At 42.4% G+C, this 12,729-nt stretch overlaps 1 protein-coding gene across 1 annotated transcript; it reads left to right on the plus strand.

Annotated features, from left to right (window-relative positions):
- The first annotated feature begins 489 nt into the window (after positions 1-489).
- SLITRK4 (SLIT and NTRK like family member 4) lies at positions 490-11,791 on the plus strand. Its single transcript, XM_036443513.2, has 2 exons — positions 490-861; positions 5,487-11,791. Exon 2 carries the CDS (start codon positions 5,537-5,539, stop codon positions 8,051-8,053), a length of 2,517 nt encoding a protein of 838 aa, XP_036299406.1. The 5' UTR covers positions 490-861; positions 5,487-5,536; the 3' UTR covers positions 8,054-11,791.
- Positions 11,792-12,729: the final 938 nt, after the last annotated feature.

Raw genomic sequence — 12,729 nt, forward strand, 5'->3', positions numbered from 1 at the left:
GCTTTCTTATCAAACATAAGGACTCAATTACCATTCTGCAAGAAACTAGTTTAAACATTAGCTCTTCCTTGGGATATTCCTACCCTCTGTGGAAACACTAACAAATGGGTAGAAGAAAGGGGCCTAGACTAGCCACTCTCGCGATTTGCAGACTCTGGATGTATGTTTGAGATGCAACTGCTAGAGCCTTTTTAGTATAGACGTGACAGTGAGGGGGCTACTGAAGTGACTTTTCTTAGACCTTTTTGTCTCCTTTCCTGTCTCCTAGAGGTATCCCAAGGATCTTTTCACAAACCCTTCTGCTCAGTCCCAAAGCTTTAAACCTTTCTTCCCTTCCCCTAAAGTCTCCCATTCACCAACACCCTCCCTAACCAAAGTCTCCTCCTGGTCACCACCAAAGCCCGGAGAAGTGGAATGCACACAATGCCTCCCTTATAGGGCTTGAGCGAGGGACTGGGCATGCTCAGTAGCCAAAGCAGATTTTTTTTTTCTTTTGGTAGCAAGTGCGGCATCTCTCTCCCAGTCCCACACCTCTTTTTCCTCTACCTCTATCCTCCTCTCCCCATCCCAGCTCCTGAATCACCCTGCTTAACCTTTTCTACACCAAAGGCTTTCAGAGTTCTGAGGTACCGAGAATGAACCGACTCCTAAATCCAGTAAACAGTCTCACTTTGGGCTAAAGCTTCACACTTTTGCCTTAAAGCCCCCAGCCCATGCCGTGCAGACAGGTAGGGGGAGTGCAAATACTACTGGATCCCGATCCCGGGCGACTGGCCACAAAGAAGACTCCATCCAGGATCGCCCGCTCCTGAAGAAGTACTCCCGGAGCCCTCCTTTCTGCCCGGTGACAATTAGCCAAAGGTATGGTACCGGTGATACAAAGCCCAAGTGCGATTGTTGCTTTTGAATGTCATTGTTGTTGACTCACCCCCCCTGGATCCTGGAATTATTCCGTTTCTCGGAGACTCGACGCCCCTGTCTCCCTCCCTCGACCCATCTTCCCTCTGGCTCTTCGATGTTTCTTTGGCTTTGCTGGGGTTCTCGGTTGCTCTCTCAAAGGAACGCCCGCACCCCTGTGTGTGTGTGTGTGTGTGTGTGTGTGTGTGTGTGTGTGTGTGTGTGGTGCGCGCGCGCCTTGTTCTTAGGGGACTGGGGGAGGAGAAATGACTCGAGTGTGCGTGTATATGGGAGTGTGCGTGTATATGGTGGGGGGATGGAGGTTGGCGCCCTCGCATTAGGGAACCAGCGTCTCTTCACAAGAGAAAAGGGGTCGCTCCTCCCCGGGGATGTTTTAGGCAGAAAGAGGGGGCGGATGCCTGGAGGAAAGTGCTCTCTTTCCAGGCATGTGGGTAGAAATTGAGTGGGGGTGTCTGCGTGGGGGACAGAGGAGCTCAGGAATGTGCGGGGGTCAAGGTGCTTGAGTGTTGGGGGGGAGGCAGGGCCGAGCGGGTGCCGGTGGGGGAGGGGGGGCAGCGGGGGCGGCGGAGGCGGGGATTAAGCAAGTGTATGTAAAGGTGCAGCCCTGGTGCGGGAGGCTGGGTGCACGCGCGGTGTCTGGCCGGGTGTGCGCGCGCGCGCGCAGCTGCCCGCCAGCTCCCTGCCCCGACCGCTCCGTGGGTTTGACGGAGGAGGAGCGGGTGCCCACGAGCTGGGGCTGAGACCACGTAGTGCCCATCGCTGCTGAAACTGCGGATTGCGGAGCCCCGGGCCCTACCAGGGGGCTCCAGAGGTGGGTGAATTTCCAGAGGGGGCTGAGATCACTGCACCCACACGCGCTGCCTCTTCCCAGCTCAGTTGGCTGGTGCTTTTGAGTGTATGTGTGTGCTTGTGAGTGTGTGTGCGTGTGCGTGTGCGTGTGCGTGTGTGTGTGTGTATGTGTGTGTGTGTGTGTGTGTGTGTGTGTGTGTGTGTTCCTGTGCAGGCGCGCGCGCGCCCTTGCGTGGAGGGAGGCCAGGAGCTTATTATTTTTAGTTTTGGGTCGTGTCGGTTGGGGGCCGGCGGAGTGGCCAAAGCGGCCATCGGGGCTCCTCCGCCGCTCCCACTCGCCTGTCCACGAAGTGATCACAAGTCCCCGAGGGCGGAAGGAATGCGATGTCCTTAGCTTCGCTGCCCTCAGGGTGGCTGGGGCGGCGGTGAAAGTGTCCTAGCCTGGGGCCGGTGCGCGGGGCTTTGTTTTCTGTGCCCTGGTCGCAGGTACTCTAGGCGAACGTGGATCTGGGGTTCGGGCAGTGGCCCCGGGAGCTGGTCGAGGACAACTGGCACCCGGCAAGAAAGGGGATGTGAAAGAAGACGGTGGGTAAACTCTAAAAGCCCTGCAAAGCTGGGCAAGCGCTGAAAGCGCGACTTTGCCAGATGCCCCAGTGTTGAGCTGGTTTCTGGCTTGGGGAGAGCGGCGTTTTGTGGCTGGCCTGGCTGCGGGGTGGGTGGGGGTTGAGGGTGGGCAAGGGGGATTCTGGATCGCCGCTCTTGGCTAAGGAAGGACAGGGTCACTGTGCCTGTGGCAAGCGGGCCAGTGACACCCCAGTGGCTATTGCCCTCGTGGCTCAAGCTAGTGATCACTTCTCCCTCAGCCACCGCACGCCCAGGTCTGGAGAGGCCGATGGAAACTCCAGCAGTTGTCCCTTGTGGGACAGGCGCACGCTAAGAAATGTGGGCACAGAGGGGCTGAAGGCCCCCGGAGACATCCCCAGAGGTCCCGCCTCCTCTGACCGACCCTAGAGGCCGCTGCTCTGCTTGGGAGGGGGCTGGTGCCTGCTCTGGGCAATGGGATGCGGCAAAACATTGCAGTACGCGCTATAGCCAATGGCCCCTCCAGGCGCTTGGCTGCTGGATCGAGGTAGCAAACAGTGGGCACCCCCTCTGCCTTAGGCAGGCTAAAGGAGGTTTCCTGTGCCAGCTCCAGGGGTGCCACCTAGGCCCACCCTCCTGGTTCCTTCTTTGCTCCTCACAGGCCAGCTCCCTCCATGGGAGCTCGGAGCAGCAGGCGCAGCACTTGTGGTAGATTTGTGGTAAGGCTAGGTTTATGCAGTCCTGGCTAGCCTTGGAAGCCTAGGGTCCTGCAAAAGGAGGGGGGAAAGAAGAGGGGGAGGAGGAGGAGGAGGAGGAGGAGGAGGAGGAGGAGGAGGAGGAGGAGGAGGAGGAGGAAGAGAGAGAGAGAGAGAGAGAGAGAGAGAGAGAGAGAGAGAGAGAGAGAGAACGAACCAACGAACCGGGCAGCTCTTGGCAGCCAAAGAGATGACTTTGGTACCCAACTCATACTTGGTGTTTTCTTTTTTTGTTGCCTCCTCTCTTCATTCCCCCTCCCTGTTTTATAAGTGGGCATGTTTTAGTGGTACCATGTGAATGTGATGTGACGTTTCTTTCGTTTACATGCAATGCCCCCTTCCCCTCTTCTTGCTCCCCTCTCTTCTTTCCACTTCTCCCTGGTCTCTTGCCCTTTCTGTCTCCCCTTCTCTCCCATGATTCCTCAGCTCCCTTGCTATGCTCTCCAGCTGCGTTGGCTTTCTTGATTACACAAACCTGCATTTGGGAAGTTCCTAACTAGTCCTTGTACCTTTCACCCCCCTTCCCCCCCCTTCCCTTTGCTACTTAAAATAGAAATTAAGCAGAGAAGGATAGCTCCTAATGCAATTTCAGATCTGTTGTTGCTTTTATTATTTGTATACTGAATTCAGGTTATTCCTTTCTTTGTTGTTTGGTTTTTAACTTGATTACTTTTTTGGGGGGGTATGGGATGGGGGTTATAACAAGAAATGACTCAACTAAACCTGGATGGGTGTTGAAAAACACATCTATAGCAAAGCAAAAGGATAGAGTGAAAATTTGCTTTTACAATGCAAGTTGGTTTGAATGATGTCATACGTGAGAATTATGACTTTTTTCTGTGCTATCAATCAAGCTGACATGGTGAATGGGAGAATGCATTTTCATATATCAGCCAAGGAGCATCTAGGCAGTGCTGCTTGTATGCTGAACCAAACTACTTAAAATGCAAATATTTCTGGGTCTTGCCTCTTGGGTTGCCTACCTTGAGACATGCTCACTTTACCACTAGCTGATTCCTCATGGGCAAAATACACAAAGGTATTTCTGTGTGTCACTTCCGGCTTTGTATTATTCCTGCATTGTGTGTTCCTGGGTTATTTAATTAATATTTAGTGATAACCATATTGTAATTGCAGCCAGCTTTCCATTCAAGATGGAAAATACTTACATGGTTAAAATGTCATCAATAAAACAAGAATTCTTGTTGTTTCTTTTCATCTTTTCCATGAAGCATTTGCATATATTTGTGTATGCATGTGGTATTTAAGGAATTGGCTAAAATAGGTTAATTTGCTAAGCATTAAACTCCACTAAATTAAATTTTGATTTATTTATAGACAGAGACATGGAGTAGTAATATTTGGAAGGTTGTGTTTAAGAAATGATGATTTTAGGACAAATATTTGCTGCAATAAATGTACTTGGGGCTGCAGCTATAGCCACTCAACAATCATAGTGTGTTACATCTTCCTCAGCAGTGGCAATCTGTGGTCAAAGTGAGGGAGGTAAGCATTGAGCCAAGTGCCTGTAGGACCTGGGTTCAAAATGGCACATGAAGGAAGGGAAGAGGGCAAAGTAGACAGGAGAGCCAGTTCTTGAGGGAGGAAAAGCTGTCTGGACGTCAGCTAGACAGTGCAGGAACAAGTAGGTTTCTCTCCTGCTTTCAGGGACTCAAAGACAAACGTTATATTCTCCCTGTTTGGAAGATCACTGATAGGAAATTAGATACTGTTTATTTATCAGAATGGAATCTAAAACTTGGCTTTCCCTACTTTGTTCTTTTCCAAAACATTACAGGGTCATCTGCGGGTTTTTTAAGGCAGCAGTGTACAGGAATGAACTGATTTATGGCAATGTGCTTTTCAATGGGCTGAAGTTCAGGCAGACCTCTCCCCAGGGCTCCTTCCACCTTGGCCTTTTGACTGTCCCCTTTACAGCAACCCAATTCTCCCATTGGCATCCTTTGCTCAGCCTTTTATCCAGCTGAAGCTTAGAGAGTAGACACCTACAAACTGAAATGCCTTTGTGATGCTAAATGCATGGCTGACATGATGGACTCAGATTAGTCATTAGAGTTGCAAATAGAAAGCTTAAGGTCTGTGTTTGTTCAAGGGCACAGTTTGGTGGTCCAAGTAGAGAAAATATTTCAGATTTTTAAGGTTTAAGTATGATCAACAGTCTTTTCCTGTTGTTTGTCATCTATTCTGCACATGTAAATTTTATATACACTACAGGTATGGAAATAAAATGTAAGGCTTTTTAAGTGGTTAGTGTTCACTAAGTGAGAATACCCGGATCTTTTGGTATCTTCAAAATTCAAAGCTAACAATTATAGTCACGTGTTTGCTATGGCTTGCCAAATTTTCAGTTACTGCATTTATAAATACAAGTAATTTTCTAGTCATAATCATTGAAAAAAATGTTTTCTTCTTATTTTTTAGATTATTTCTCTTTATTCAGAAGCATAACATTGCATGCTGATTGCAAGAAGATGTTTCTTTGGCTCTTTCTGGTTTTGTCAGTCCTGATTTCTGCTTCGACAAATGCAGATTCTGACATATCCGTGGAAATTTGCAATGTGTGCTCCTGTGTGTCAGTGGAGAATGTGCTCTATGTCAACTGTGAGAAGGTTTCAGTCTACCGGCCAAACCAGCTGAAACCACCTTGGTCCAATTTTTATCACCTCAATTTCCAAAACAATTTTTTAAATATCCTCTATCCAAATACATTCTTGAATTTTTCACACGCAGTGTCCCTGCAGCTGGGAAATAATAAACTGCAGAACATTGAGGGAGGAGCTTTTCTTGGGCTCAGTGCATTAAAGCAGTTGCACTTGAACAACAATGAATTAAAGATTCTCCGAGCTGACACTTTCCTTGGCATAGAGAACTTGGAGTATCTCCAGGCTGACTACAATTTAATCAAGTATATTGAACGAGGAGCCTTCAATAAGCTCCACAAACTGAAAGTTCTCATTCTTAATGACAACCTGATTTCATTCCTTCCTGATAATATTTTCCGATTCGCATCTTTGACCCATCTGGATATACGAGGAAACAGAATCCAGAAGCTCCCCTATATCGGAGTTCTGGAGCATATAGGCCGAGTTGTCGAATTGCAACTAGAAGATAACCCTTGGAACTGTAGCTGTGATTTGTTGCCTTTAAAAGCTTGGCTGGAGAATATGCCGTATAATATTTACATAGGAGAAGCTATCTGTGAAACTCCCAGTGACTTATATGGAAGGCTTTTAAAAGAAACCAACAAACAAGAATTATGCCCCATGGGCACAGGCAGTGATTTTGATGTAAGGATCCTGCCTCCATCACAGTTGGAAACCAGCTACACCACTCCCAATGGTCACACTACGCAAACATCCTTCCACAGATTAGTGACCAAACCACCGAAAACTACAAATCCGTCCAAGATCTCTGGAATCGTGGCAGGCAAAGCCCTCTCCAACCGCAATCTTAGTCAGATTGTGTCTTACCAAACGAGGGTGCCCCCTCTGACGCCTTGCCCAGCGCCTTGCTTCTGCAAAACACATCCTTCAGATTTTGGACTGAGTGTCAACTGCCAAGAGAAAAACATACAGTCCATGTCTGAGCTGATACCGAAACCCTTAAATGCCAAGAAGTTGCATGTCAATGGCAACAGCATCAAAGATGTGGACATCTCAGACTTTGCGGAGTTTGAAGGACTGGATTTGCTCCATTTAGGCAGTAATCAGATTACAGTGATAAAGGGAGATGTATTCCACAATCTCACTAATTTACGCAGGCTCTATCTCAATGGCAATCAGATCGAAAGACTTTATCCTGAAATATTTTCAGGCCTCCATAACCTGCAGTATCTGTACTTGGAATACAATTTGATTAAAGAAATCTTAGCGGGCACCTTTGACTCGCTGCCCAATTTGCAGCTACTCTACTTAAACAACAATCTCTTAAAGAGCTTGCCCGTTTACATATTTTCTGGAGCACCCCTTGCGAGACTGAACCTGAGGAACAACAAGTTCATGTACCTGCCTGTCAGTGGAGTTCTCGATCAGCTGCAGTCTCTGACACAGATTGACTTGGAGGGCAACCCGTGGGACTGCACTTGTGACTTAGTGGCATTGAAGCTGTGGCTGGAGAAGCTGAATGACGGGATTGTTGTGAAAGAACTGAGATGTGAAACACCTGTTCAGTTTGCCAACATCGAGCTGAAGTCTCTGAAAAACGAAATCTTATGTCCCAAACTCTTGAACAAGCCATCTGCACCATTCACAAGCCCTGCACCTGCCATTACCTTTACCACCCCACTGGGTCCCATTCGAAGCCCTCCTGGGGGCCCAGTGCCTCTGTCTATTTTAATCTTAAGCATCTTAGTGGTCCTCATTTTAACTGTGTTTGTTGCTTTTTGCCTTCTTGTTTTTGTGCTGCGACGAAACAAGAAACCCATGGTGAAGCATGAAGGCCTGGGGAATGCAGAGTGTGGTTCCATGCAGCTGCAGCTGAGGAAGCATGACCACAAAACCAATAAAAAAGATGGACTGAGCACAGAAGCTTTCATTCCACAAACCATAGAACAGATGAGCAAGAGCCACACCTGTGGCTTGAAAGAGTCTGAAACAGGCTTCATGTTTTCAGATCCCCCAGGACAGAAAGTCATCATGAGAAATGTTGCCGACAAGGAGAAAGATCTGCTACATGTGGATAGCAGGAAGAGATTGAGCACAATTGATGAGCTGGATGAATTATTCCCGAGCAGGGATTCCAATGTGTTTATTCAGAATTTTCTCGAAAGCAAAAAGGAGTACAACAGCATAGGCGTCAGCGGCTTTGAGATCCGTTATCCAGAAAAACAAGACAAGAAAAACAAGAAGTCATTGATAGGCGGCAACCACAGCAAAATTGTGGTGGAGCAAAGGAAGAGCAGCGAGTATTTCGAACTGAAGGCAAAACTCCAGAGTTCCCCCGACTACCTACAAGTACTTGAGGAGCAAACAGCTTTGAACAAGATCTAGGTCACGAAATCTCACTTCATGCAGAGGACATTTATTTAATGATGAAAGTGCCTTTTGTTGATTTCTAACTTCCAAATACTGTGTTATCAATAGGCATAGAGACAGATGTTTCCAAGGGTGTCTCATTAACTGTAGCTGCAAAGATGTGTCCAGTAGAAGAGAACCTCCAATAGATGTTACTGCATAAAACCTATATTGTGGAGTTCTGTGGGGATACTGCAAACTCTGTTGCCAAAGGGATGCTTTATATACATAATACACTGAATTTAACCTCAAGAGGCAAATCTCTTTTGTACCCCAAGGCAAAACCTTCGTCTCTTTGTGCTTTGTAAAGCGAAGTCAAGAAAACTGGTACCAGTGTTCACACCGCAGCTGGGTCCTTCATCTTGCACGTAGATTAAGTTGGTGGAACTGGAATACTCCTTCTGATTTGTGGCATTGTAACAACTCTCTGTAAAGATTATCTGAAAAGTAAAACAAAAAGCATGCAAAGAGAGAACATTCGATAGTATTTGTAAATTGATAACCTTTATGGCCTGCATCTTGAAACTACTGGATTTATAATGTTAAATTGTGCAAATATTTGTTTCAAATATGCATTACATAAGTATAAAATAAATTTGAACACTTTAAGCATTACCTGTCTATACATAAAACCTAAGAGAGAAAAAAAATTCAACGTGAGTTACATAGCATTTGTGGTGATCTGAAGAAATATGTGACGTTTATCAGAATTAAACATGGCTCAACTTAAACTAACATTAGAGTTTGTTCTCAGTTATGTGAAATACCCACAATCCTTAAAGGTTGTCCAAAATTAGCCAAGTGCTTACCATGTGAGCGCACCAAAAGCTATTTTTGTAACATAATTCATATTTATGAAGTACTTTGTATACTAAATAGGAAAACATGTACTCCTTAATATGTATTTAATATGCCTGACTTGTTTTCCTGATCACAGGAAATTTATCAATAAGTTTAAATTTAGACAGAGACAATATACCAAACTGAAACTGAAGCTTATGTGTACAGAAATATTCTGGACATTGTGATCAGGTATAATTTAAAAATAAAACAAAACAAAAGAAAAAAAAAACAAAAAAGGAACAAAATATTAAAAAAAAAAAAAAGTTCTGTGCTATTCTTGAGAATTTAGCATATTATCTCTTCAGATTTGTTACCGGTTGTGCATTTTAAAATAGATCCCTTAGTTTTTTATAGTATTGTGTCTGGAGCAGTTGCTATTCGCCATCAGTTGTCTTGCTTTTCAGGATTCTATGAGCTTAAATCAAATAGTTTTAATGACAAATATTTAAAAAAAGTAATGAGTAAGGTTAATAGTTATATCTCGTATGCATCAGTATTCCTGTTCTTTCATCATTCTGACTACTATCAGATAATCAAATAGAACAGTAAACATCATGGTTATCTTGGCTATCAAAGCCACACTGTAAAATGCTTTCATTGATCTCAGATTAGTTTACACTCTGCAACTACAAATGATATGCCACTGTGTTTGCTTGTGCTGTTAACTGCTGAGTCAAACTTGGTCAAAGGAAAGAAATACTTGATAATGGAGATATTTGAAGACTTTTAGGAGCTCCCGATTAGCAGTGACATCCTGAAACACATTGCCTTCTTGGTCTGCCTGTGTATGTATATTTTTTGTGTTCCATCTCTTATAATTACTCTATTCATAAGTAAAATGACCAAGAAGGTAAATAACATATATATTCTTCATGGATTTCAAGTGGCAAATGTTTTAGTACAGCTTCTAAAATGATATTATAATTAAAGTTGTAACAGCAGTCCCTTTATTGATTAATAATTTTAGGGCTTCCTATGTTTATTCCAAGATAAAGAAACAGACAACTTGGCATTCTTGGACGTGTGTGTGTGTGTGTGTGTGTGTGTGTGTGTGTGTGTATGCATACATATCAATAATTGGAGATTTTTTTAAATAGCAAAAAACAAACAAACAAACATAGTCTCCATATGTATGTGCTGGTGCTCTCAAAACTTTAATGTGCAGTTTTAATTTTCATGACAATGTCTGTGAAAACTTTATATGAATATTTAAAAAATACAAACAAATACTTTCTGACCTTGAAAGAAAGAACATGAAAATATGTGCCCAACAGCTTGTTTTCATCTATAATTTCATAAGGACTTTTAAAATACCATTACAATGCTTGCATGCATCCATGGATTAAAGGGCTCCTAAAGCATACTGACAGGATAAAGATGAAAATATTTCAAATAAAGTGTTTTCATTTATCCTGTTAATAAAGTGTGGATGGATTGAAAAACCTAAGTAGACACTATGGGAGGAACCAGAAAGCTCCATCCTTGATCTGGGGATCACAGGTCATTGGGATGATGCCTTTTATTCAGGTAATGCTTTGAAGATGATTCAAGGTTTCTGCAATTGTCAATGGCAAGAATACCTGCCACTATCTCAAAGCTTCCTGTAGCATATTGGCTAGCTCAAACTCTTCTGCTGAAAGGTGTATATGTTTAACTTTTTAAAAAGTAATTTAAGTGTATGTGGTTATTTGGAGGATCTAATTGTAAGTGAATGACAGTAACAAATCCTTGGTTAAGGTTGGTATATTTTCCTTAACTAAAGTCATTGTGCCTACATTATATAGTGTATAGTATTTTGCACCTGTCTTTCATTAGTTCTACTTGTATATTTTATGATAATGTTGTTAGACATAAGTTTTTAGTTGAGTACAAGAGCAGTTAAAATATTGTACCTACATTTTGTTGACTTCAACTATAACCTTGATGTTAGTTTAACCCCTGAAGGAGTGAAATATATGTCAATACAGAATTTTTGGTTTTGATTCAAATATAGAAAATCCAAGAAGTGTTCATTTCTAATGTGGTCTGCCATATCGTGGGCTTCTTGGCACTGTATTGTGTGTTTGGACTCTATTAGAATAGTTACAAAGAAAATTAGAGCATATAAATCAGTGAAGGGGTTGAGACAATATATTATGTTCGTGTAATATAAATCAAGTTTTAAATTATTTTTTTATGAAATCAATAAAGATGATTCAATTATTTAAAAATAAATCTTTGTGTAATTTTATGAGAAAGCAGCTATTAAAATACAGTGATTGAAGTCTATAAGGCAATTTATATTCTATATTTAGTTTTCCATTCTGCATAATAAACTCAATAAATGTATTAATTAGAAAATAATTTAAGACCAGCTTTCTTTTGTTAATTTTAAAAACATTTCATTTCTTTAAGCCATAAGAATGCATAAATTATACAGGGCATGGCCTCATGAGTAATGTCAACAGGTATTGCTGAAATAAGAGAACACATCTAGAAATGTATGGCAGTAATCTATAATACCTTTTGCATGATTTGTACATTGACACTGTATGAAATGAGCACAGTGAGGTTTTTTGTTTTGTTTTGTTTTGTTTTGTTATTGTCACATCCAAAGAGCTGGGGGAGAAAATATATTAAAATGTATTTATAATCACTATTTTGAAATAAAGTAAAGAAAACACATTGTATTGTTTTTACCCTGATTTGATTATTAGTATTTTTGGTTAGTTTATATGACAAAATCAAGTAATGCTATAAACATCAATGTAATCACATAAATGAACTGTTTTAATGACTTTTGTTTGCTTTTAGTAACATCAAGGTAGTAGAGAAAATTTATTAAATGCCATTTTTATGAAAGTATTAATAAAATTGTTTGCTACAATGGTATTTCTGAAGCCATAGTTTGTTAAATATATTTATCTTTCCATTATTTTTCAGAAGAAATAAAGCACTAACCGAACTGATCTTTTCATCTAGTTTGAGGGTAAGACAGAGAGCTATAGAATACTGCTTGTATTCAACTTAATTGTTAAATCTATGTTAAGAGATGCATTCTTTTCAAACCTCTTTGCAATCTGTGTTCCCTTCCACTGACAGCCTCTTTGGAGAAGAGTAAGACAGTGCCAAGATCAACATGCTTTGATTCTTGCTCATTCTGATTAATCAGTTGGAATCTGACATAACTGCAGACAAGCAAATATAATTATTGATTGAAAAATTTCATGATCCCAATAATTCATGGCCAGCTAGACTGGTTACTGGTTACCTATCTATTTATGGGGTGGATTGTGATTTGTATGTTTCAAACATGACCAAAATCATCAGTCCATTAGTTACCGGGATTATTATGATTGAGAAACATGAGCTAACTGCATTATGGTTAATGTGAGGGTAGCAAAGATTATAAACAGACTGTATTGACCAATAAAGTGGGTTATAGGCACATTTCCTTATAGAAAGAAATATAAAGAGAGAGGAAAACAGCCGAAACAGGTTTGGCTCAGTGGTAGAGCATCGGTCTGCAGACTGAAAGGTCCCAGGTTCGATTCCGGTCAAAGGCATGTACATTGGTTGCTACCGGGGATGTGCGAAAGGCAGCTGGTCGATGTTTCTCTCTCATGGATGTTCTAGCTCTCTATCTCTCTCCCTTCCTCTCTGTAAAAAATCAATAAAAAATATTTTTTTTTAAAGTGAGAGAGGAAAATAGAGAGAGGTATTATAATTTAATACACTGTGGCCTTATGTCTGCACGTAGCGAGGCAGAAAATGTAAACAGTATAGGCAGCTTATGCAAATACTTTTGGACTGAAAGTTTTATGTATCAC

Source organism: Pipistrellus kuhlii, unplaced genomic scaffold, assembly GCF_014108245.1.
Source record: "Pipistrellus kuhlii isolate mPipKuh1 unplaced genomic scaffold, mPipKuh1.p scaffold_m20_p_19, whole genome shotgun sequence".
NCBI classification, from domain to species: Eukaryota; Metazoa; Chordata; class Mammalia; order Chiroptera; family Vespertilionidae; genus Pipistrellus; species Pipistrellus kuhlii.

Bases quoted from the DNA above. Each gene is read 5' to 3' on its own strand.
- SLITRK4 (XM_036443513.2), top strand. From the start codon at position 5,537: ATGTTTCTTTGGCTCTTTCTGGTTTTGTCAGTCCTGATTTCTGCTTCG.